We start from the raw sequence: 23,824 nt of genomic DNA on the forward strand, positions 1-23,824 counted from the left end.
TACATACATACATACTGTAGTCAGTTTATCCCTACTGTGGTGAGTTATATCTTGGAAGATTTGAAGAAATACCCATTTGAGTTTAATTGGTACTACCAGGTTGCCATCATAAATCTCAAAACCTAAGTAGTTCTAGTGTTTCGTTTCAGAACTGGGAGTCAAGTGCTATACATCAATGTGATGGAATTTGTGAACTCCATAGACTGATCTGTCTTCTGTGAAAGAGGCCCTTGTCAAGGACTTTAGTCAGAGCATTCTTGTAGTTTGATGACCTGCAGAAACCTTTCCTCTAATGTCTCATCTTACTGGCTATGTGCCCAGTCACTCAGTCATGTCCGACTGTTTGTGACCCCATGGACTGGATGGAGCCTGCCAGGCTCCTCTGTCCATGGAATTCTCCAGGCAAGAATACTGGAGTGGATGGCCATTTCCTCCTCCAGGGGTTCTTCCCAACCCAGGGACTGAACGTGTGTCTCCTGCACTGTTGGGTGGATTCTTTACCAATTGAGCCACCTGGGAAGCCTCTTACAGGCTATGAGTAGATGATTAGTGTTGCCAAGACTCCATTTTTTCCCCTGAGGCAAAGATAAAAAGCCTTACTCCTAGATCAAGGAATAGGCATTAATAAACAATGAGTCTTTGATGTCTGTTAACTTGTTAATAGATTAGACCAAATTTAGATTTGACCTCCTGTTTTGTATACTTTTAAAGAGAAAGATTTATGGTTATCTGGAAGATCAAGAAGGTGAGCAAGTTCAGCAAAGATGAACGTTGAATAAATATTTTGAGATCACGTAAGGTCTTTTTGGTTTCTTTTTTTTGAGAATGGTTCCAGGATGTCTGATTAAGTCAAATCACATGGACACATTTCATAAATGCTTCCTTCTTTAATCTTAAAGAACCAGTTAATCTCAGAAATCATCTTTAGTGATTTAGTGGTTGACCCTTGATAATTTTGAAACATTTGCAATCTCCCATTGCATTTTATCCCTCCTTAGCCAATAGATCATGGCGTAGATCAGGAGCTGGCAAACTACAGTCTGTTGTCCAGTTCAGTTCACTAGCTGTTCTGTACAGCCTGCAAACTAAAAATGGTTTTTGTATTTTTAAATCATTGGAAACAATCAAAAGAGTAATATTTCAAGATGTGTAAAACTCATATAAAAGCCAAGTTTTAGTTTTAGTTCAATCTATAAAGTTTTATTGGAACACAGCTATGCTTATTCACTTATGAACAGTTTACGGCTGTTTTTGCACTGTAATAGTTCAATAGTTGAGACAGAGCTGTGACTCACACAAAGTAAAAATAATATTTGTATCTGCTCCTTCACACATAAGTTTGCTGAACCCTGGATAATGAACTATTATTTTATAGAGTTAAGTTTATCCTTAGACGTTTTATTAATAAAATCATAGATTCAATCTTAAGAATTTCAAGGTGGGTTACTGCATAGCCTTAAGATCTTGGTTTAAGACTTAAGTAGAATGACTCTTCAGAAAACCTGAAACATAACTTTCCAGACAAATTGTTGATTTTGCCCTGGTCAGGGCAGGCAGTGTTGATGATCTTCACCAGATAAGACACAATGAAAGTAAATATAGAACCAGAAAGAGTACATTTGGGTTACACAAACTAGAAAATGAGATATAACTTTTTGGTTAAGAACTCACAGATAGTGAATGAATTTATATCCTCCACTGTCTCAGTTTTTGGGTTTAAAAAAAATCATAAAATAGATACATTTGCTTGGACTAATACAAGATATAGTTAAACATTGTTTTATTAAGTCTGTTGTTTAGTTAGATCTTCCTTAAATTCAGCATTAGGATTTTAGGCAAAATTTCAACCGAGTCAGTGTAAACTCTTATGGATTTTACTTTGATTATTCTAGATCTTTTCTCTTCAGGAATTCTCCTACCATGACCATTTATTTATTTATTTATTTATTGAATCAATATACTAGTGTCTATAGCTACAATTTGATAATGTGCAGTCAAAATTGGAAAAGGAATACGTCAAGACTGTATATTGTCACCCTGCTTATTTAACTTATACACAGAGTACATCATGAGAAATGCCGGGCTGGAGGAAGCACAAGCTGAAATCAAAATTGCTGAGAGAAATATCAATAACCTCAGACATGCAGATGACACCACACTTATGGTAGAAAGTGAAGAAGAACTAGAGAGCCTCTTGATGAAAGTGAAAGAGGAGAGTGAAAAAGTTGGCTTAAAACTCAACATTCAGAAAACTAAGATCACGGCATCTGGTCCCATCACTTCATGGCAAATAGATGGGGAAACAGTGAAAACAGTGACAGACTTTATTTTGGGGGGCTCCAAAATCACTGCACATGGTGACTGCAGCCATAAAATTAAAAGACACTTGCTCCTTGGAAGAAAAGTTATGACCAACTTAGGCAGCATATTAAAAAGCAGAGACCTTACTTTGCCAACAAAAGTCCGTCTAGTCAAGGCTATGGTTTTTCCAGCGGTCAGGTATGGATGTGAGAGTTGGACTGTGAAGAAAGCTGAGCGCAGAAGAATTGATGCTTTTGAACTGTGGTGTTGGAGAAGACTCTTTAGAGTCCCTTGGACTGCAGGAAGATCCAACCAGTCCATCCTAAAAGAAATCAGTCCTGAATATTCATTGGAAGGACTGATACTGAAGCTGAAACTCCAATACTTTGGCCACCTGATGCAAAAAACTAACTCACTTGAAAAGACCCTGATGCTGGGAAAGATTGAAGGTGGTAGGAGAAGGGAACAACAGAGGATGAGATGGTTGGATGATATCACCAACTCAATGGACATGCGTTTGAGTAAACTCCGGTAGTTGGTGATCGACAGGGAAGCCTGGCATGCTGCAGTTCATGGTGTCGCAAAGAGTCGAACACGACTGAGCGACTGAACTGAACTGACTGAGAGTAAGGAATGATCCAGAATTTGTGAAGTTTGAAGCTTATGTAATTTTTTTTTAAATGAAAATAAATAAATGGGCTTCCCTGATAGTTCAGTTGGTAAGAGTGCGCCTGCAATGCAGGAGACCCTGGTTCAATTCCTGCGTTGGGAAGATCCCCTGGAGAAGGGATAGGCTACCCACTCCAGTATTCTTGTGCTTCCCTTGTGGCTCAGCTAGTAAAGAATCTGCCTGCAATGCAGGAGACCTGGGTTTGATCCCTGGCTGGAGAAGTGAGAGACTACCTACTCCAGTATTCTGGCCCTGGAGAATTCCATGGGCTGTATAGTCCATAGGATCTCAAAGAGCAACTGAACTAACTAAACTGTAGAATTTTCTTCAGCTCCTGATACTAATTTGTCTGTGGTGCCTTTATTCTAGCTGTTCTTTTTCAAAAAAGATTCCTAACATAAACATTTTAGGAAAGTGCTATAGAGAAGAAATGAGTGTTATATGACAATAGTCTCAAAATAACAGTTGTAGGTTGGTAAATAGAAACGGACTTAATATTGTTAGAAATTCTCTCTGCATGAATAGTGTTAGTACTCTGAGCAACCTGGTTTACTTCCGTAGTGGGATTAATAGTAAAAGTAGTGGTACCTGTTATGGATAAGAAAATGATATTATTGTTCATTTATGTTTACAGCTGGTTCTCAGAATTATCTGTTGAGTGGTAATCTTTCCCTCTAAGTGGCATCACTAAGAAGATTTTACATAATTGTCCTTTTTTAAAACTGAAGATTTATTGACATAAAATATTATATTAGTTTCAAGTGGACAACATGGTGATTTGATATTTTTATATATTACATAATGATCACTACAATAAGTCTGCTTACATCTGTTACCATACAGAGTTATTATGATATTATTGACTATATTTCCTTTGCTGTACATTATATTTCTCTGACCTGTATATTTTATAACTGGAAGTTTGTACCTCGTTGTTGTTTAGTTGCCCAGTCATATCCGATTCTTTGTGACCCCCTGGACTACAGCATGCCAGGCCTCCTTGTCCCTCACCATCTCCTAAAGTTTGCCCAAGTTCATATCCATTACATTGGTGATGTCATCCAACCTTCTCATCCTCTGACGCCCTCTTCTCCTGCCCTCAGTCTTTCCCAGCATCAGGGACTTTTGTACCTCTTAATCTTACCTGTTTTAGCCATCACTCCTTCCCTTTAGCAGTCACTACTTCATTCTCTGTATCTATGATGTTCTGTTTTGTTATATTTGTTTTGTTTTACTTTTTTAAAAAAAATTTTTTTATTGAAGGATAATTGCTTTACAAAATTTCGTTGTTTTCTGCCAAACCTCAAAATGAATCAGCCATGGGTATACATATATCCCCTCCCTTTTGAACCTCTCTCCCACCTCCCTCCCCACCCCACACCTCTAGGTTAAAACAGAGCCCCTGTTTTAGTTTCCTGATCCATACAGCAAATTCCCATTCACTATTTTACATATGGTAATATAAGTTTCCATGTTACTCTTTCCATACATCTCACCCTCTCCTCCCCTCTCCCCATGTCCATGAGTCTATTCTCTGTCTGTTTCTCCATTGCTGCCCTGTAAATAAATTCGTCAGTACCATTTTTCTACATTACATATATATGTGTTAGAATACAATATTTATCTTTCTCTTTCTGACTTACTTCACTCTGTGTAATAGGTTCTAGATTCATCCACCTCATTAGAAGTGACTCAAATGCATTCCTTTTTGTGGCTGAGTAATATTCCATTATGTATATGTACCACAACTTCTTTATCCATTCATCTGTCGATGGACATCTAGGTTGCTTCCATGTTCCAGCTATTGTAAATAGTGCTGCAATGAACAATGGGATACATGTGTCTTTTTCCATTTTGGTTTCCTCAAGGTATATGCCTAGGGGTGGGATTGCTGGGTCCTATGGTGTTTTTATTCCTAGTTTTTTAGGGAATCTCCATACCATCCTCCATAGCTGGTCCAGCCTCTGGCTGATCTCCAAAATTCCTTGCCCCAGCCATTTAAGAGATAACTACTCTGAATAACCTTGGAGAAGAACAGGCCCCCTTAAGACAGTAACTTTCCACATACATGCCTATATATACTTATTCTTCCTGGATAAGTGCAGCAACTCACTAATCTGACTGCTGCCCCTTCTCGCTTCATTAAAGGTGATTTGTTCCTGTAAAGTGCCAGTCTCGTTCTTTTTCTGAACCTCGCCTTCTCTAACTCCCTTACCTTACAGGGATCGTTTCCCAGCATGACTGGATATGTGGCTTAGGGGCTTCTCGGGCTGGTTCTGACCTGGCAGTGGGCAGGGCTAGGTCCTGGAGCAGCTGGCTGGATAGCCTGGTCAGGGAGTTTCCTGGGGTTGGTAATGGCTTAGAAGCCTGGTGGGCAGGCTATGCCCTGGAACCAATACATGAGAGGGAGGCATCCAAAATGGTGCTGTCCAGCACCAGAGCTTCTGCAGTAGAAGTAGATCCCAAATGCAGCTGCTGCCAGCGTCAGTGTTCCCAGGGTGAGACCCAACTTCCTACCGCCTCTCCAGCGGCTCTGCCAAGATTGGCAAGTAAGTCTGACTAGGCTCCTTTCAAATTATTGTCTTTGTGGTGAGTCTCAGAGCATGTGAGGTTTTTGTGGGCGCCCTGAAAGAGCAGAGTATCTATTTCCTTTAACCTCCCTGCTCTCTAGTATACAAACACTGCAGGCCTTCAAAGCCAGACATTCTGGAGGCTCTTTTCCCAGTACAGGACCCTTGAGCCAGACAGTCTTATGTGGGGCTCAGACTATTTGCTTCTTGGGGAATATATTCTGCAATTATTATCCTTCCTTTTGTGAATTGCCTCCCTGAAGTATGGATCTTCACCCTACCGTGTCTCTAGCTTCCTTTTTTATATCTGGAGTTGTGAAAATATTTTCTATTAGTCTTCAGGTGGTTCTCAAAGATACTTGCTCTTTCAGTGGTTGTAATTTTGGTATGCCCTTGGGAGAAGGAGAGCTCAGGGCTTTTCTATCATGCCATTTTGGTCACAACCCTAATTGTCCTGTTTCTTAACCAATTGATACACTGGATCATCTAGCAGCCCTTCTACTTATAATTTCTCTAAGCCTAAGCATAGAGAACTGAAAACCTTTTAATACTGTTTTTTACTTGAGGAACAAGATGTTTTTGTGGAGAACTTAAGTTTGTTTTCATTCTATCTTGTTACTTACTGGAGATTTTTTAAAATACTAAGCTATAGGTTACAGATAGTCTAAACTGGCTTTGACTCATTCCAGCTTGGGACTTCCCTGGTGTCTCAGCAGTAAAGAACCCACCTGCAATAGAAGATATGGCAAAAGCCACAAGTTCGATTGCTGGGTCAGGAAGATCCCCTGGAGAAAGAAATGGCAACCCACTCGAGTATTCTTGCCTGGAAAATCCCATGACAGCCCATGGAGTCTCAAAAGAGTCAGACAAAACTTGTTGGCTAAACAACAACAGCATTCCAGCTTATTTTAAATATTTTTAAAATGAGCCTTCATTAACTTAAGCTATTACTTCTTTTTTTTTTAATTTTATTTTATTTTTAAACTTTACATAATTGTATTAGTTTTGCCAAATATCAAAATGAATCCGCCTTCTTAAAACATACTCAGATCTAGTTTTAAGCTCTCCTGTTAATCTTGATGATTTTTACTACTTTAATTTTTTGTCCAAGTTATTCTTAAAAGGAAAGGCTTCATGAATGTCCTTGTATAGAGCATTTCCTAGTCCTTTTGCCATTTAGGGGCATTTTAGAAATTATGCATAAATGAATTATTTAAATCCTATCTTGATCTTTGCCCATCCAGTTTTTCCACAACAATTAAGTGAATCATTTGGTCTAGAACAGGTAGAGTCTAACAAAAATCTTGAATTCTGAAGCAGATTTCTCTTTTCATGATGATTAAGAAAACCCTTAATTATAAACTTCTGCTCATGTCTAAACTATAGTTTCATTCAACACTGATATTCTGCCTTGTGGATATTATGAAATATGATTCTTTCTTTCTTGAGAAAAAAGTGAGAAAGGGTAGCTTTCTTAGGGTATAGGGGAATAAGAAGAAATACAAAGGGTGGAATTAGATTGAAGATAAATTTATGTCAAGAAAAAGATTGCTTTAGTCTTGAAAAAATGTGAGGTAGCTACTGCTTCCTTCTCCTGAGAAAGAACCTTCTATCACTGACTTCACCAACAAGTGATCTGAAATTGGAAAATGATGGTAAAAGTAACTGTCTAGTAAGTTCAATATAGGCAATATATATATGGACTGGGCTTCCCTGATAGCTCAGTTGGTAAAAAATCCACCTGCAATGCAGGAGACCCTGGTTCGATTCCTGGGTCAGGAAGATCCACTGGAGAAGGGATAGGCTACCCACTCCAGTATTCTTGGGCTTCCCTTGTGGCTCAGCTGGTAAAGAATCCACTTGCAATGCAGGAGACCTGGGTTCGATCCCTGGGTTGGGAAGATCCCCTGGAGAAGGGAAAGGCTACCCACTCCAGTATTCCAGCCTGGAGTATTCCAAGGACTATGTAGTTGATGGGGTCCCAAAGAGTCAGACACGACTGAGTGACTTTCACTTTCACTTCACATATATGGACTGAGGTATAAGATGTAATGCTGTGTTAAAAAAAAAAAATGGCATTTCCTGCTGTGAAAAAGTTATACTCAGTAGAAGCAGTAGAGTGACGGAACTATTGTGAATTATGCAATATTCTGTGTACCAGACATGCTCCTAAACCCAGAAAATATCTTATCATATTTAATAATCAAAGTAATCATGAGAAATACACAGATCATTCCTCCCCTTTCCCATTTTATACTTTGGACAATAAAGATTTTGAGAATCTAAGTGGTTTTATCGAGGTTACAAACCAACAGCATACGAAGCCAGAATTTTAATATGACTTCAAAAGTATACAAGTAAGTATAGAGAACAGAATTAAAGAGGCATAAAAATGAAACATCTTGGGTGTTAACCACTTACTGAAATGGGAAACCACTTCAGTATTCTTGCCTTGAGAACCCCATGAACAGTAGGAAAAGGCAAAAAGATAGGATACTGAAAGATGAACTCCCCAGGTCAGTAGATGCCCAATATGCTCCTGGAGGAGAGTGGTTACTCCAGAAAGAATGTAACTCCAGAAAGAATGAAGAGACGGAGCCAAAGCGAAAACAACACCCAGTTTTTGATGTGACTGGTGATGGAAGTAAAGTCCAATGCTGTAAAGAACAATATTGCATAGGAACCTGGAATGTTAGGTCCATGAATCAAGGCAAATTGGAAGTGGTCAAACAGGAGATGGCAAGAGTGAACATTGACATTGTAGGAATCAGCGAACTAAGATGGACTGGAATGGGTGAATTTAACTCAGATGACCATTATATGTACTACTGTGGGCAAGAATCCCTTAGAAGAAATGGAGTAGCCCTCATAGTCAACAAGTGTCCGAAATACAGTACTTGGGTGCAATCTCAAAAATGACAGAATGATTTCTATTCGTTTCCAAGGCAAACCATTCAATATCACAGTAATCCAAGTCTGTGCCCCAACCAGTAATGCTGAAGAAGGTAAAGTTGAATGGTTCTATGAAGACCTACAAAACCTTCTAGAACTAACACCCAAATAAGATGTCCTTTTCATCATAGGGGACTGGAATGCAAAAGTAGGAAGTCAAGAGATACCTGAAGTAACAGGCAAATTTGTCCTTTGAGTACAAAATGAAGCAGGACAAAGGCTAACAGAGTTTTGCCAAGAGAACACACTGGTCATAGCAAACACCCTCTTCCAACAACACAAGAGATGACTCTACATATGGACATTACCAGATGGTTAAAACCAAAATCAGATTGATTATATTCTTTGCAGTCAAAGATGGAGAAGCTCTATACAGTCAGCAAAAACAAGACCAGGAGTTGACTGTGGCTCAGATCATGAACTCCTTATTGCCAAATTCAGACTGAAATTGAAGAAAGTAGGGAAAAATCACTAGACCATTCAGGTATGACCTGAATAAAATCCCTTATGATTATACAGTGAAACTGACAAATAGATTCAAGGGGTTGGATATGATAGACAGAGTGCCTCAAGAACTATGGATGGAGGTTTGTGACATTGTACAGGAGGCAGGGATCAAGACCATCCCCAAGAAAAAGAAATGCAAAAAGGCAAAATAGCTGTCTGAAGAAGTCTTATAAATGGCTGAGAAAAGAAGAGAAGCTAAAGGCAAAGCAGAAAAGAAAAGATATACCCATTTGAATGCAGAGTTCCAAAGAATAGCAAGGAGAGATAAGACAGCCTTCCTCAGTGATCAGTGCAAAGAAATAGAGGAAAACAATAGAATGGGAAAGACTAGAGATCTTGTCAAGAAAATTAGAGATACCAAGGGAACATTTCATGCAAAGATGGGCACAATAAAGGACAGAAATGGTAGGGACCTAACAGAAGCAGAAGATATTAAGAAGAGGTGGCAAGAATACACAGAAGAACTGTACAAGAAATATCTTCATGACCCAGATAATCACAATTGTGTGATCACTCACACTCACCTAGAGCCAGACATCCTGGAATGTGAAGTCAAGTGGGCCTTAGGAAGCATCACTACGAACAAAGCTAGGGGAAATCATGGAATTCCTGCTGAGCTATTTCAAATCCTAAAAGGTGATGCTGTGAAAGTGCTGCACTCAATATGCCAGCAAACTTGGAAAATTCAGCATTGGCCATAGGACTGGAAAAGGTCAGTTTTCATTCTGATCCCAAAGAAAGGCAATGCCAAAGAATGTTCAAACTACCACACAATTGCACTCATCTCAAAAGGCTAGCAAAATAATGCTCAAAATTCTCCAAGCCAGGCTTCAACAGTACATGAACCATGAACTTCCAAATGTTCAAGCTGGATTTAGAAAAGGCAGAGGAACCAGAGATCAAATTTCTAACATCCATTGGATCATCAAGAAAGCAAGAGAGTTCCAGAAAAGCATCTACTTCTGCTTTATTGAGTATGCCAAAGCTTTTGACTGTGTGGCTGACAATAAACTGTGGAAAATTCTTCAAGAGATGGGAATACCAGACCACCTTACCTGCCTCCTGAGAAATCTGTATGCAGGTCAGGAAGCAACAGTTAGTACCAGACGTGGGGAAATGGACTCGTTCCAAATCAGGAAAGGAGTATGTCAAGGCTGTGTATTGTCACCCTGCTTATATAACTTATATGCAGAGTACATCATGAAAAATGCCACACTGGATGAAGCACAAGCTGAAATCAAGCTACCAGGAGAAATATCAATAACCTCAGATACACAGATTACACCACCCCTATGGCAGAAAGCAAAGAGGAACTAAAGAGCCTCTTGTTGAAAGTGAAAGAGGAGAGTGAAAAAGTTGGCTTAAAATTCAACATTCAACAAAAGAAAAGCATGGCATCCAGCCCCATCACTTCATGGCAAATAGATGGGGAACCAATGGAAACAGTGAGAGACTTATTTTTTTGGGCTCCAAAATCACTCCAGATGGTGACTGCAGCCATAAAATTAAAAGACGCTTGGTCCTTGGAAGAAAAGTTATGACCAACCTAGACAGCATGTTAAAAAGCAGAGACATTACTTTGCCAACAAAGGTCCACCTAGTCAAGGCTATGATTTTTCCAATAGTCATGTATGGATGTGAGTATTGGACTATAAATAAAACTGAGCACTGAAGAATTGATGCTTTTGAATTGTGGTGTTGGAGAAGACTCTTGAGTCCCTTGGGCTGCAAGGAGATCCAACCAGTCTATCCTAAAGGAAATAAGTCCTGAATATTCATTGGAAGGACTGATGCTGAAGCTAAAACTCGAGTACTTAGGCCACCTGATGAGAAGAACTGACTTATTGAAAAAGACCCTGATGCTGACCAAGATTGAAGGCAGGAGGGGAAGGGAACGACAGAGTATGAGATGGTTGAATGGCATCACTGACTCAATGGGTATGAGTTTGAGCAAGCTCCACGAGTTGGTGATGAACAGGGAAGCCTGGTGTGCTGCAGTCCATGGGGTCTCAAAGAGTTGGACACGACTGAACGACTGAACTGAACTGAACTGAACTGAAAAATGAACCATTGGAGTTTAATGCCACCAAAATCTCTCTAGTTCAGAATTATTTAAGGAAGTCTTCATGAAGAAGGTAGCATTTGAACTAAGCTTTGCAAATAGAAGAAAGGATTTAACAGGTTAGTATGGCAAGAAAGATCCCTTGAAGGAGGAAATGGCAACCCACTCCAATATTTTTACCAGGAAAATCCAAAGGCCAGAAGAGCCTGGAGGACTGTGTTACAATCCATGGAGTTGCAAAGAGTCAGACACGACTAAACACATACACAGACAGCAAGGAAGGCAAGTAAGTGATAGAGCTGGGATTGAGTCCAATTCAGCTTGAAACTGAAGTCCTTTTTTTTACACTACACATAACTAGAACAGTGAGAGAAAATGTGGGAAACCAGTAAAACTAAAACTGAATTATATTACCTTGAGTTTAAAAAAAGGTTGAAAAGGAAGCTCAGGAGGAAAATAGGAAGGTCCTTCAGTTCAAATACAGCAGATTCTGTTACAGAATAAATCATTGAAAATACCATCACTACCTATGGAGATTACATTTCATTTCTCCTCTTGGCTACTCTTACCTCTGGACAGTATTTCAGAAGATTTGGTGGGCTGAATAGTAGTGGACCAACACGAAGGTAGGGCTTGGTGTGGGGCTAAAAGCATGAGAATTGGAAAATACTTTTGATAGCAGCTAATGTTTTCTCTGATATACTTATTTTTAGATCAAACCATTTTTTGGTATGAAACCTCTATCAGATGCTGATAGGGAAAGAGCGAGAAATCAGAAGATTCCAAAACTAAGTGAATTATTGGAAATCGCACGGAAGGCAAAAAAAAAGGTGATATTTGATCTTTATACTCCTCCACGATCACATCCTTCCAGATCATCGTATATCCGCCTTGTAGTAAGCGTGATCCTTGACTCTAAGATTGAGCAACATCTGGTACGTCTATCTCAGTATTTATGGTAGAGGTTGGGAAGTGGGTAGCATAGCATTTGAACCTGAACTACCTTGTAATCTTCCCCAGAATGGTTCTACTCCCTGTAGAAAATGGAGTTGGCTGCTTATATAGCTACTGGGTTGGCCAAAAATTCCTTCAGTTTTTAAGTAAAAATAAAAGACACATTTTATTTTTACCAAGAGGTTTATTGAGCAACATATCCACTGTTTTGTTTCACTACAAAAGAGCTAAAGGTGCATGCTCAGTCGTGTCCGACTCTTCGCCACTCCATGGACTATGACCCGCTGGGTTCTTCTCTCCGTGGAATTTTCCAGGCAAGAGTACTAGAGTGGGTTGCCATTTCCTACTCCAAGGGATCTTCCCAACCAAGAGATCAAACCTGTGTCTCTTGCATCTCCTGCATTGGCAGGTGGTTTCTTTACCACTGTGCCACCTGGGAGGCCTTATCTTTTGCCACTTTTCAAGCAACTTCATAATTTAATCTTCCAAAAATTTCTTATCTTTTGGGGCAGAACTGTTCCAGGTACCATTTACAGCATTCCAGGGAATAGAAAATTTTTCCATTAAGAGAATTTTGTAAATACCAAAATAAATGGAAATCCAAAGATGCAATGTCTGGTAATACAGCAGATGAATCAGAACTTCCCAGCTAAGCTGTAACAGTTTTTGCCTGGTCATCAAAGAAACATGAGATTTTGCATTATTCTGATGAAAGATTATTCATTTTCTTCTGACTAATTCTGGTTGCCTGTTGTTGAGTGCTGCTTTCCGTTGGTCTAATTGGGAGCAGTACTTGCAGAGTTAATCATTTGGTTCTGGAAGGAGCTCATAATAGAGAACCCCCCTGCCCCCTCCCAATCCCACCAGACACATCATCACCTTCTTTGAATGCAGACTGGCCTTTGGTGTGCTTAGTGATAATTCATTTTGCTTGCCCCATGGTATCTTCAATTCCACATTATTGTACAGTATCCAGTTATCATCACCTGTCACAACATGTTTTAAAAACAGAACATTTTCATTATGTTTCAGTAGAAAATCGCTTGCAAAAATACCTTCAAGAAGGTTTTTTTTTCCCTTAATTTATGTGGAACCCAAACATCAAAGCAATTAACATAACCATGGTGGTGCAAATGATTTTCAACACTTGATTTGGATATTTTGAGTATGTTGGCTATTCCCGTGTGGTATAACATTGATTGTTCTCAATTAATACCTCAATTTGATCACTATCAGCTTCAACTGGTCTTTATGACCGTGGAGCATCATCCAGCAAGAAATCTCCTGCATGAAACTTCACAAACCACTTTTGACATGTTCCATCAGTTACAGCACCTTCTCCATACACTGCACAAATCTTTTTTTTTTTTTTTTTTTTGCATTTCAGTTGTGTTTTTACTTTTCTTGAAAAAATAAAGCCTAATATGTCAAAAATGTGATTTTTTTCTTTCTTCTTCAACATTAAAATCCTCCAATTTTGATGTTTTTTTAATGCACACTAATATTTCAGCTGTCACAATACAATCTAATAAAATTGTCTCAAATGAAGTTAAAGACAAGTTAAGTGCTGCTCAAGCCATCTTACAGGAAAAAAAAAGAAAAGAACAAAATTTTTGGTCAACCCAATATATGTGATAGTCTATGAATGAGCCAGTTAAATTTGTATCAGTAGGGAAAACATTGAGGCTGTTTGCTATTGCAAATCAAATGTCACCACTGTGTTGAAAGGGAATGTGTGTAATAGCTATATGATGTGACTTGCACCATGATCAACATACATCTCTTAGAGAAAGGGCCTTAGAGAAAGGGAACGCTAAGACTTTCATTATCAGCTTTCATTTATGATATAGAAAGTTCTTATTTCAGCAGAAAACTTATTCATCATGTTTTCCAGAAAGCTCTGCATTTTGGCAGTCAGTCATTCCACATATCTTTAATTCTCAGAATATGGAAGAATGCCATGAATGAAACAAATATCTGTCATTTTGCAAATAGAACTCTTTCCACAGATGAATCATAATAGCATTTCCTGTTGACAGGAAATTACTCTTCTCAAAGATGATTTGTATCATTATCAGCCCAAGGAGATGTTTATGATTCCAACCCCTCCTCCACACCTACCACCTACTCATCCACTTTAGCTAGTGTAGTGATACAGTGAACCCTTGGCCCCACGATGTTAACTGGGAAAACTCAGCTCCAGAATAACCCTGGTGAAAGCCCCATTACAGTTCACTAGACCATATTAGGCCAGGTTGACTCTTTCATCAAGGACTAGAATCTCTGCTCCCTATAAACTGTTACTCATGCTGGAATGAGACTTCTCCCATTCTACATGAGGCTGTTTGTACCTAGACAGCTGATTATCCACTGAAAGAATTACTGTTTCTCCTTGCAGATTATTTGGTTACCAGGTTCTGAGAGGGATTACGTCAGGAGCAAAGCTCCTGGTTTTCAGCACATTGGCCGGTTATTCACCATCGAAAGACTTACAAAAGAAAAGATCACTAGAATAAACGTTGACTACAAGAACTTGTTCTACAATGGGTTGAAGTAAGTGTTTAACCACACCTCTCTTGGTGTGTGTTGCCTTTCTTGCACAAAATCTGCATCCCAGCCAAGCTACTGGGATTTCTCCTCCCATCTCAAGAATTTCTGTCTGTGGCTATCTTTGTGAAATTCCCTATTTTCTTCTTCTTACCTTTCCCTCCCTGTCTGCCAAAAAACATTTATTAAGGGTAGACTCTGTTCCTGGAACACAGTCTTTAGCCCCTACTCCTGTCCTCCAATCTCTCATCATTTAACCCACTTTTGTGTATTCTTGGTGTTTTTCTTTTTAAATAATGTAAGTGTTTGAAAAGTCAGAACTCAAAAAGTTGTTGATATCCCCTGCCATTACCAGAGAGATTCCAGTACCTTATAAACGGCTTTGTGATCCAGATATCAAGATCTCTTATAGTGTAAAAAAAAATTATTAAACATCAAATTTATAAATATTATAATTAGAGATACATTTTCAGAATTAAAAGTACCTGGGAATAAAATAACTTTTTCAAATTTATTAATCACTGCTTACATTAATCCCTATACCATTCCTGTTAAAAGTGATTTTTTTCAGATAACTCTAAATGCTGCAAAAACAAAGTATCCTTAGAGATAGAGATGTAGGTATAATTATGAGTATAGATGTAGATATAATTATAGATATATATCCAAAATCCCCCTTGGCCAATAAAAATTCCCCTAGTTACTTTTCTGTATTTCAAGCCTTGAACTACGCTGTTGTATTCACCTAGATACCAATAAAAGGTATTGCCGATTTATTACACTCCACTTGAATTAATATTATTCCACAGTATAAAGTACAGAAATTAAGTCCTCCAGTGCAGTTCAGTCGCTCAGTCGTGTCTGACTCTTTGCGACCCAATGAATCACAGCACGCCAGGCCTCCCTGTCCATCACCAACGCCTGAGTTCACTCAAACTCATGTCCATCAAGTTGGTGATGCCATCCACCCATCTCATCCTCTGTCATCCCCTTCTCCTCCTGCCCCCAATCCCTCCCAGCATCAGGGTCTTTTCCAATGAGTCAACTCTTCACATAAGGTGGCCAAAGTATTGGAGTTTCAGCTTCATCATCAGTCCTTCCAATGAACACCCAGGATTGATCTCCTTTAGGATGGACTGGTTGGATCTCCTTGCAGTCCAAGGGACTCTCAACAGTCTTCTCCAACACCACAGTTCAAAAGCATCAATTCTTTGGCGCTCAGCTTTCTTCACAGTCCAACTTTCACATCCATACATGACCACTGCAAAAACCATAGCCTTGACTAGACAGACCTTTGTTGGCAAAGTAATATCTCTGCTTTTCAATATGCTATCTAGGTTGGTCATAACTTTCCTTCCAAGGAGTAAGCATCTTTTAATTTCATGGCTGCAATCACCATCTGCAGTAATTTTGGAGCCAAAAAAAAAAATAGTCTGACACTGTTTCCACTGTTTCTCCATCTGTCTGCCATGAAGTGATGGGACCAGATGCCATGATCTTAGTTTTCTGAATGTTGAGCTTTAAGCCAACTTTTTCACTCTCCACTTTCACTTTCATCAAGAGGCTTTTTAGTTCCTCTTCACTTTCTGCCATAAGGGTGGTGTCACCTGCATATCTGAGGTTATTGATATTAAGTCCTTCTGTTCAGTTCAGTCGCTCAGTTGTGTCTGACTCTTTGTGACCCAATGAATCGCAGCACGCCAGGCCTCCCTGCCCATCACCAAGTCCCAGAGTTCACTCAGATTCATGTCCATCGAGTCAGTGATGCCATCCAGCCATCTCATCCTCTGTCGTCCCCTTCTCCTCCTGCCCCCAATCCCTCCCAGCATCAGAGTCTTTTCCAATGAGTCAACTCTTCACATGAGGTGGCCAAAGTACTGGAGTTTCAGCTTTAGCATCATTCCTTCCAAAGAAATCCCAGGGCTGACCTCCTTCAGAATGGACTGGTTGGATCTCCTTGCAGTCCAAGGGACTTTCAAGAGTCTTCTCCAACACCACACTTCAAAAGCATCAATTCTTCGGCACTCAGCCTTCTTCACAGTCCAACTCTCACATCCATATATGACCACAGGAAAAACCATAGCCTTGACTAGATGGACCTTTATTGGCAAAGTAATGTCTCTGCTTTTCAATATGCTCTCTAGGTTGGTCATAACTTTCCTTCCAAGGAGTAAGCATCTTTTAATTTCATAGCTGCAGTCACCATCTGCAGTGATTTTGGAGCCCAGAAAAATGAAGTCTGACACTGTTTCCACTGTTTCCCCATCTATCTGCCATGAAGTGATGGGACCAGATGCCATGATCTTCGTTTTCTGAATGTTGAGCTTTAAGCCAACTTTTTCACTCTCCACTTTCACTTTCATAATTCCATTTACTACCTTCTGCCATTTGTGCTATTGTTCTTATAAATGATATTTAATAATATTTTATTTTTAACCCCCAGAATATACTTTATTATATTTTTTAAATAGTCTAGAATATTTTTCAGATTGAACTTTTTATTTTGAGGTGGTTGCATGTTAACATGTAAGGAATAATAGGAAATAGTCCTGTACCTTACCCAGTTTACTCCAGTGGTAAAACTTGCAACATTTTGGTATGATATCAAGACCAAGATACTGAAATGGATGCAATCCACCAGTCTTATTCAAATTTCCCCAACTTATATTCATTTTTGTGTGTTTTTCTGTATTAATATATATAGATCTATGTGCAGTTTTATCATATGTGTGTTTGTGGATTCAACATCACAACCAAGATATAGGCTTGTTTAGTCACCAGACGTATTCCTTTTGTTGCCCTCTGATAACCACATTCCCCTTCCTTGCATATCCAACTCACCTCAAACCCTAACTTCCTCAATGAATAATCTCTTCTGCACTTCTGAAATTTTGTCGTATTAAGAAAAATATATAGAAGAATCATAGAGTGTGCAACCTGTTGTGACTGGCTTTTTTCCACTCAGTGTAATTCCTTTTGAGATTCATAAAGACTGTTTCATGTGTCAGCAGCTGGTTCTTTTTCATTGCTGAATAGTATTCCATTGTATGAATGCACTAAACTTTAATTATTCACCAACTGAAGGATATCTGATTGTTTCATCAATTTATGAGCTATTTTTCATAAATGTGAATATTTATGTATAGGTTTTCATGTGAACACAATTTTTTAACTAAGTTAATAGCTTATTCAGATTTTGCTCTCTTTATTTTTTATTTTTGGCTGTGCTGGGTCTTTCTTGCTGCACAGGCTTTTCTCTAGTTGCAGTGAGTGGGGGCCACTCTGTAGTTGCAGTGTGTGGGCTTCTCATTGAGGTGGCTCCTCTCATTGCAGAGCGTGGACTCGGGGCTGTGGGCTTCAGTGGTTGTGGCACACGGGCTCAGTGGTTGCAGCTCCCAGACTCTAGAGCACAAGCCCAAGAGTTGCAGCACACGAGCTTAGTTGCTCCATGGCATGTGGGATCTTCCCAGACCAGGCATCAGAGCCATGTTTTGGGTTTGCTAGGTAGATTCTTTACCTCTGAGCCACCAGGGAAGCCCTTCTCTCTCTTTAAAAACTTTTAATTATGTTAAAATACACTTAAAATTTACTTTTGTGATAATTTTTAAATATACAACTTTGTGACTTTAATATGCATTCATTACATAGTTCAGCAGTCACCACCATCACCTACTTAACATTTTTTATCTTGTAAACTCAAATTCTGTTCTCATTAAGCAATGAGTTCCCATCATACTCTGCCTCCAGATTCTGGAAACCACCATTTTACTTTATATCTTTATGATTTTGATTCATATAAGTGAAATTATATAGTATTCATCTTTTTTTGATTGGTTTATTTCTTTTAAGATGAAGTCCTCAAGATTCATCCATGTTGAACTCATCCACTGAAGAATATATTACTTTTTAACTGAATAATAATTCATTGTGTGTAAATGCCACTATTTGCTTAGCCTTTTGTCAATAGATGGGCACTTGGGTTGCTTTCACATTTCAGTTATTGTGAATAAAGCTGCTGTGAAAATGGGGGTACAAGTATCTCTTCAAGACCCTGCTTTCATTTCTTTTGGGTATATACTAGGAAGTGGAATTGCTGAATTATATGGTAATTCTACTTTTAGTTTTTTGAGACACCACCGTACTATTTTTTACAACTCTAAAAACAGAAGGACGCAAATGCTCCAGTTCCTTCACATTAACACATCCTATTGATTCCTGGTTTTCTAATGTCGCCATAATGGGTTCGTATTAGTTCTTCTTGAAATGTTTGATGGAATTCACCAGCGAAGATATTGGATCCAGGACTTTTCTTTGTTGGAAGAGTTTTAGTTAATAATTCAATCTCCTTATTGATTGTAGATCTATTCACATTTTCTAATTCCTCATGATAAGTTGTGGTAGGTTTGTTGCTTCTAGGAATTTTTCCATTTCACCTAGGCTACCTAATTTATTGGGATACAATTGCTCATGTTGCTCATATTCTTTATAATCCTTTTAATTCTATAAATCCTGTAATAGTATGTTCACTTTCATTTCTGACTTCAGTAATTTGGGTCTTTTCTCTTTATCTTATTAGTTCAGTTCAGTTCAGTCGCTCAGTCATGTGGGACTCTTTGCAACCCATGAATCACAGCACTCCAGGCCTCCCTGTCCATCACCAACTCCCGGAGTTCACTCAAACTCATGTCCATTGAGTCGGTGATGCCATCCAGCCATCTCATCCTCTGTCGTCCCCTTCTCCTCCTGCCCCCAAGCCCTCCCAGCATCAGGGTCTTTTCCAATGAGTCAACTTTTTGTGTGAGGTGGCCAAAGTATTCAAGTTTCAGTTTCATCATCAGTCCTTCCAATGTACACCCAGGACTGATCTCCTTTAGGATGGACTGGTTGGATCTCCTTGCAGTCCAAGGGACTCTCAAGAGTCTTCTCCAACACCACACTTCAAAAGCATCAATTCTTCAGCACTCAGCTTTCTTCACAGTCCAACTTTCACATCCATACATGACCACTGCAAAAACCATAGCCTTGACTAGACAGACCTTTGTTGGCAAAGTAATATCTCTGCTTTTAAATATGCTATCTAGGTTGATCATAACTTTCCTTCCAAGGAGTAAGCGTCTTTTAATTTCATGGCTGCAATCACCACCTGCAGTGATTTTGAAGCCCAAAAAAATAAAGTCTGACACTGTTTCCACTGTTTCCCCATCTATCTGCCATGAAGTGATGGGACCAGATGCCATGATCTTAGTTCTCTGAATGTTGAGCTTTAAGCCAAGTTTTCACTCTCCTCTTTCACTTTCATCAAGAGGCTTTTTAGTTCCTCTTCACTTTCTGCCATAAGGTAGTGTCATCTGCATATCTGAGGTTATTGATATTTCTCCGGGCAATCTTGATTCCAGCTTGTGCTTCTTCCAGCCCAGCGTTTCTCCTGATGTACTCTGCATATAAGTTAAATAAGCAGGGTGACAATATACAGCCTTGACATACTCCTTTTTCTATTTGGAACCAGTCTGCTATTCCATGTCCAGTTCTAACTGTCAAAACTAGTGGAGGTGATGGAATTCCAGTTGAGCTATTTCAAATCCTGGAAAATGATGCTGTGAAAGTGCTGCACGCAATATGCCAGCAAATTTGGAAAACTCAGCAGTGGCCACAGGACTGGAAAAGGTCAGTTTTCATTCCAATCCCAAAGAAAGACAATGCCAAAGAATGCTCAAACTACTGCACAACTGCACTCATCTCACATGCTAGTAAAGTAATGCTCAAAATTCTGCAAGCCAGGCTTCAGCAGTACATGAACCGTGAACTTCCAGATGTTCAAGCTGGTTTTACAAAAGGCAGAGGAACCAGAGATCAAATTGCCAACATCCACTGGATCATCAAAAAAGCAAGAGAGTTCCAGAAAAACATCTATTTCTGCTTTATTGACTATGCCAAAGCCTTTGTGTGGATCACAATAAACTGTGGAAAATTCTGAAAGAGATGGGAATACCAGACCACCTGACCTGCCTCTTGAGAAACCTGTATGCAGGTCAGGAAGCAACAGTTAGAACTGGACATGGAACAACAGACTGGTTAGTACCTCTAGCTAAAAATTTACTAATTTTGTTGATATTTTCAGAGAACTAACTTTTGATTTCTTTGTTGGTTTTCTGTTCTGTTTTGTGTTTGCACTAATCTTTATTATTTTCTTCCTTTTACTATGTTGGGTCAATTTGTTCTTCTTTTTCTAGTTTCCTAAGTTGTAAACATATGTTGTTGATATGAAATCTTTCTTGGTTTTGAAATTTTTCTTCCACTTTTATTCAAATATACATATAGCACTATTAAGTTTAAGCTGTACAGCATAGTGTTTTACTTACAAATATCATTAAATGATTATCACAAGAAGTTCAGTGAACATCCATCATCTCATATAGATGCATAACTGGAGAAATAGAAAGAAGTTTTTTTACTTAATAACTTTCACATATAACATACAGCAGCGTTAATTATATTTATCATATTGCACATTATATCCTTAATACTCTGTTTCTTTTTTTAATTTTTTTAATTGAAGTATGATTTATTTACAATGTTGTGTTAGTTTCAGGTGTACAACAAATTGATTCATATATATATTTAATTTTTCCTATTCTTTTCCATTATAGTTTGTTCAGTTCAGTTCAGTCACTCAGTTGTGTCCAACTCTTTGCGACCCCATGAATCACAGCATGCCAGGCCTCCCTGTCCATCACCAACTCCCGGAGTTCACTCAAACTCATGTCCATTGAGTCGGTAATGCCATCCAGCCATCTCATCCTCTGTCGTCCCCTTCTCCTCCTGCCCCCAATCCCTCCCAGCATCAGAGTCTTTTCCAATGAGTCAACTCTTTGTATGAGGTGGCCAAAGTACTGGAGTTTCAAGTTATTAAATGTAGTTCCCTGTGCTATACAGAAGTTCCTTGTTTATTTTGTATTTGATATTGTTTATATTTTAATTTATGCCTTAATTTATCCCTTGATTTAACTCTTAATTTATCCCTCCCTGTATTTCCCCTTAGGCGACTATAAGTTTGTTTTTTATGTCTGAGAATCTATTTCTGTTTTGTAAAAAAAATTATTTGTATCATTTTCTCAGATTCCATATAAGTGATATGATATTTGTCTTTTGCTATCTGGCTTACTTCACATAATAGGTTCACCCATGTGCGGCAAATGGCATTATTTCATTCTTTTTATGGCTGAGTAATATTCCATTGTGTGTGTGCACGCATGCACACATGCACACCGTATCTTCTTTATCCTTTCATCTGTCAGTGGACGCATAGGTTGCCTCCATGTGTTGGCTATTGCTAATAGTGCTGTTCTGACCATTGGGGTACATGCATCTTTTGAATTAGACTTTTCTTTGTATGTATACCCAAGTGGGATTGCTGGAGCATATGGTAACTATTTTTGTTTTTTAAGGAACCTCAATACTGTTCTCCCTAGCAGTTATACCAATTTACGTTCCCACTGAGAGGGCAGAAGGGTTCCCTTTTCTCCATATCTTCTCCAGCATTTATTATTTGTATATTTTTTTTAATGATGGCCATTCTGACTGGTATGAAATGATGCCTCATTGTATTTTCCATTTGCATTACTCTAATAATTAGTGATGTTGAGCATCTTTTCATGTGCTTTTTGGCCACCTGTATGTCTTCTTTGGAGAAATATCTATTCAGATCTGATACCCATTTTTTCATTGAGTTGTTTGTTTTTTGCTATTGAGCTGCATGGGCTGTTTGTATATTTTGGAGTTTAACCCCTTGTCAGTCACTTCATTTGCAAATATTTTCACCCATTCTGTGGGTTGTCCTTTCATTTTGTTTATGGTTTCCTTTGCCGTGCAAAAGCTTTTAAGTTTTAATTAGGTCCCATTTGTTTTTATTTTCATTACTCCAGGAGATGGATCAAAAAAGATCTTATTATGATTTATATCACAGAGTGTTCTACCTATGTATTCCTTTAAGACTTTTATAATAGCTGGTCTTACATTTAGGTCTTTAATCCGTTTTGAGTTTATTTTTGTGTATGGTGTTAGAGACTGTTCTAATTTCATTCTTTTGCATATAGCTGTCTAGTTTTCGCAGCACCACTTTTTGAAGAGACTACCTTTTCTCCCTTGTATAGTCTTGCCTCCTTTGTTGTAGACTAGTTGACCGTAAGTGTGTGGGTTTATTTTTGTTCTTTCTATCCCAGTCCCATTTATCTCCATGTCTATTTTTGTGCCAGCACTATACTGTTCTGTTTGCATAGCTTTTAAGTATAGCTTGAAGTCAGGGACTATGATTCCTCGAGCCCCTTTCTTCTTTCTCAAGGTTGTTTTAGTTATTTGGGGTCTTTTGTGTTTTCATACACATTATTGACCAGGGAATTTTTGCCAAAGCCAAAACCTATGGCTGGCAACTTGTTATGTAAGTAAATATTGTTACATCTCCCGTCAATAACATTTGGGTAACAAAAAACTTAATACATCTCTAGTCAATAATTTGTTCACAATATTTCTTCTATTCCAAGAACACAGTTTACCTTTCCATCTATTTTGCATCATCTTTCATTTCTTTTATCAACATCTTACAGTTTTCAGAGTACAGGTCTTTTGCCTCCTTAGGTAGGTTAATTCCTAGGTATTTTATTGTTTTTGATGCAATGGCAAGTGGGGTTGTTTCCTTAATTTCTCTTTCTGATATTTTGTTGTTACAGTATAGAAGTGCAATAGGTTTATACACATTAATTTTGCATTTTTCAACTTCACTGAATTCATTGATAGAGAGATAGGTACTTGTTAGTAATAACAACTTGATTCATATGAGTTTTCTCCTCAGTCATCTTAAATCATGCTTAGGAAGAATCTACCTATATGTTATGCAACAGCAAGGCATGCTGAGCAAGAGATGCCATTCTCGCCTTCTTGGATTTTTATCTTCTAAAGCAGATGCTCTAAATGCTTGAGAAGTCATGAACAAATAGGCAGAACTAGATGTTTGAACTTGAGCCTAAATATTATTTCTGAAGCAGAATTTTAAGACAGTCTATGGAGCCCACCCAGGAGAAGGCAGTGGCACCCCACTCCAGTACTCTTGCCTGGAAAATCCCATGGACGGAGAAGCCTGGTAGGCTGCGGACCATGGGGTCGCTAAAAGTCGGACATGACTGAGCGACTTCACTTTCACTCTTTACTTTCATGCATTGGAGAAGGAAACAGCAATCCACTCCAGTGTTCTTGCTTGGAGAATCCCAG

At 38.7% G+C, this 23,824-nt stretch overlaps 1 protein-coding gene across 1 annotated transcript in view; it reads left to right on the plus strand.

The window, feature by feature from the left end:
* The window catches only part of GDPD4 (glycerophosphodiester phosphodiesterase domain containing 4), a 97,323-nt gene that overhangs the window by 58,912 nt on the left and 14,587 nt on the right, over positions 1–23,824 (plus strand). Inside the window, exons 11-12 of the mRNA XM_027561966.1 lie at positions 11,776–11,997; positions 14,415–14,569. Of these exons, the coding sequence (XP_027417767.1) occupies positions 11,776–11,997; positions 14,415–14,569 (377 nt within the window). The remainder of the gene's footprint in view (positions 1–11,775; positions 11,998–14,414; positions 14,570–23,824) is intronic.

Source organism: Bos indicus x Bos taurus, chromosome 15 (genome assembly GCF_003369695.1).
Source record: "Bos indicus x Bos taurus breed Angus x Brahman F1 hybrid chromosome 15, Bos_hybrid_MaternalHap_v2.0, whole genome shotgun sequence".
In the NCBI taxonomy this organism is placed as follows: Eukaryota; Metazoa; Chordata; class Mammalia; order Artiodactyla; family Bovidae; genus Bos; species Bos indicus x Bos taurus.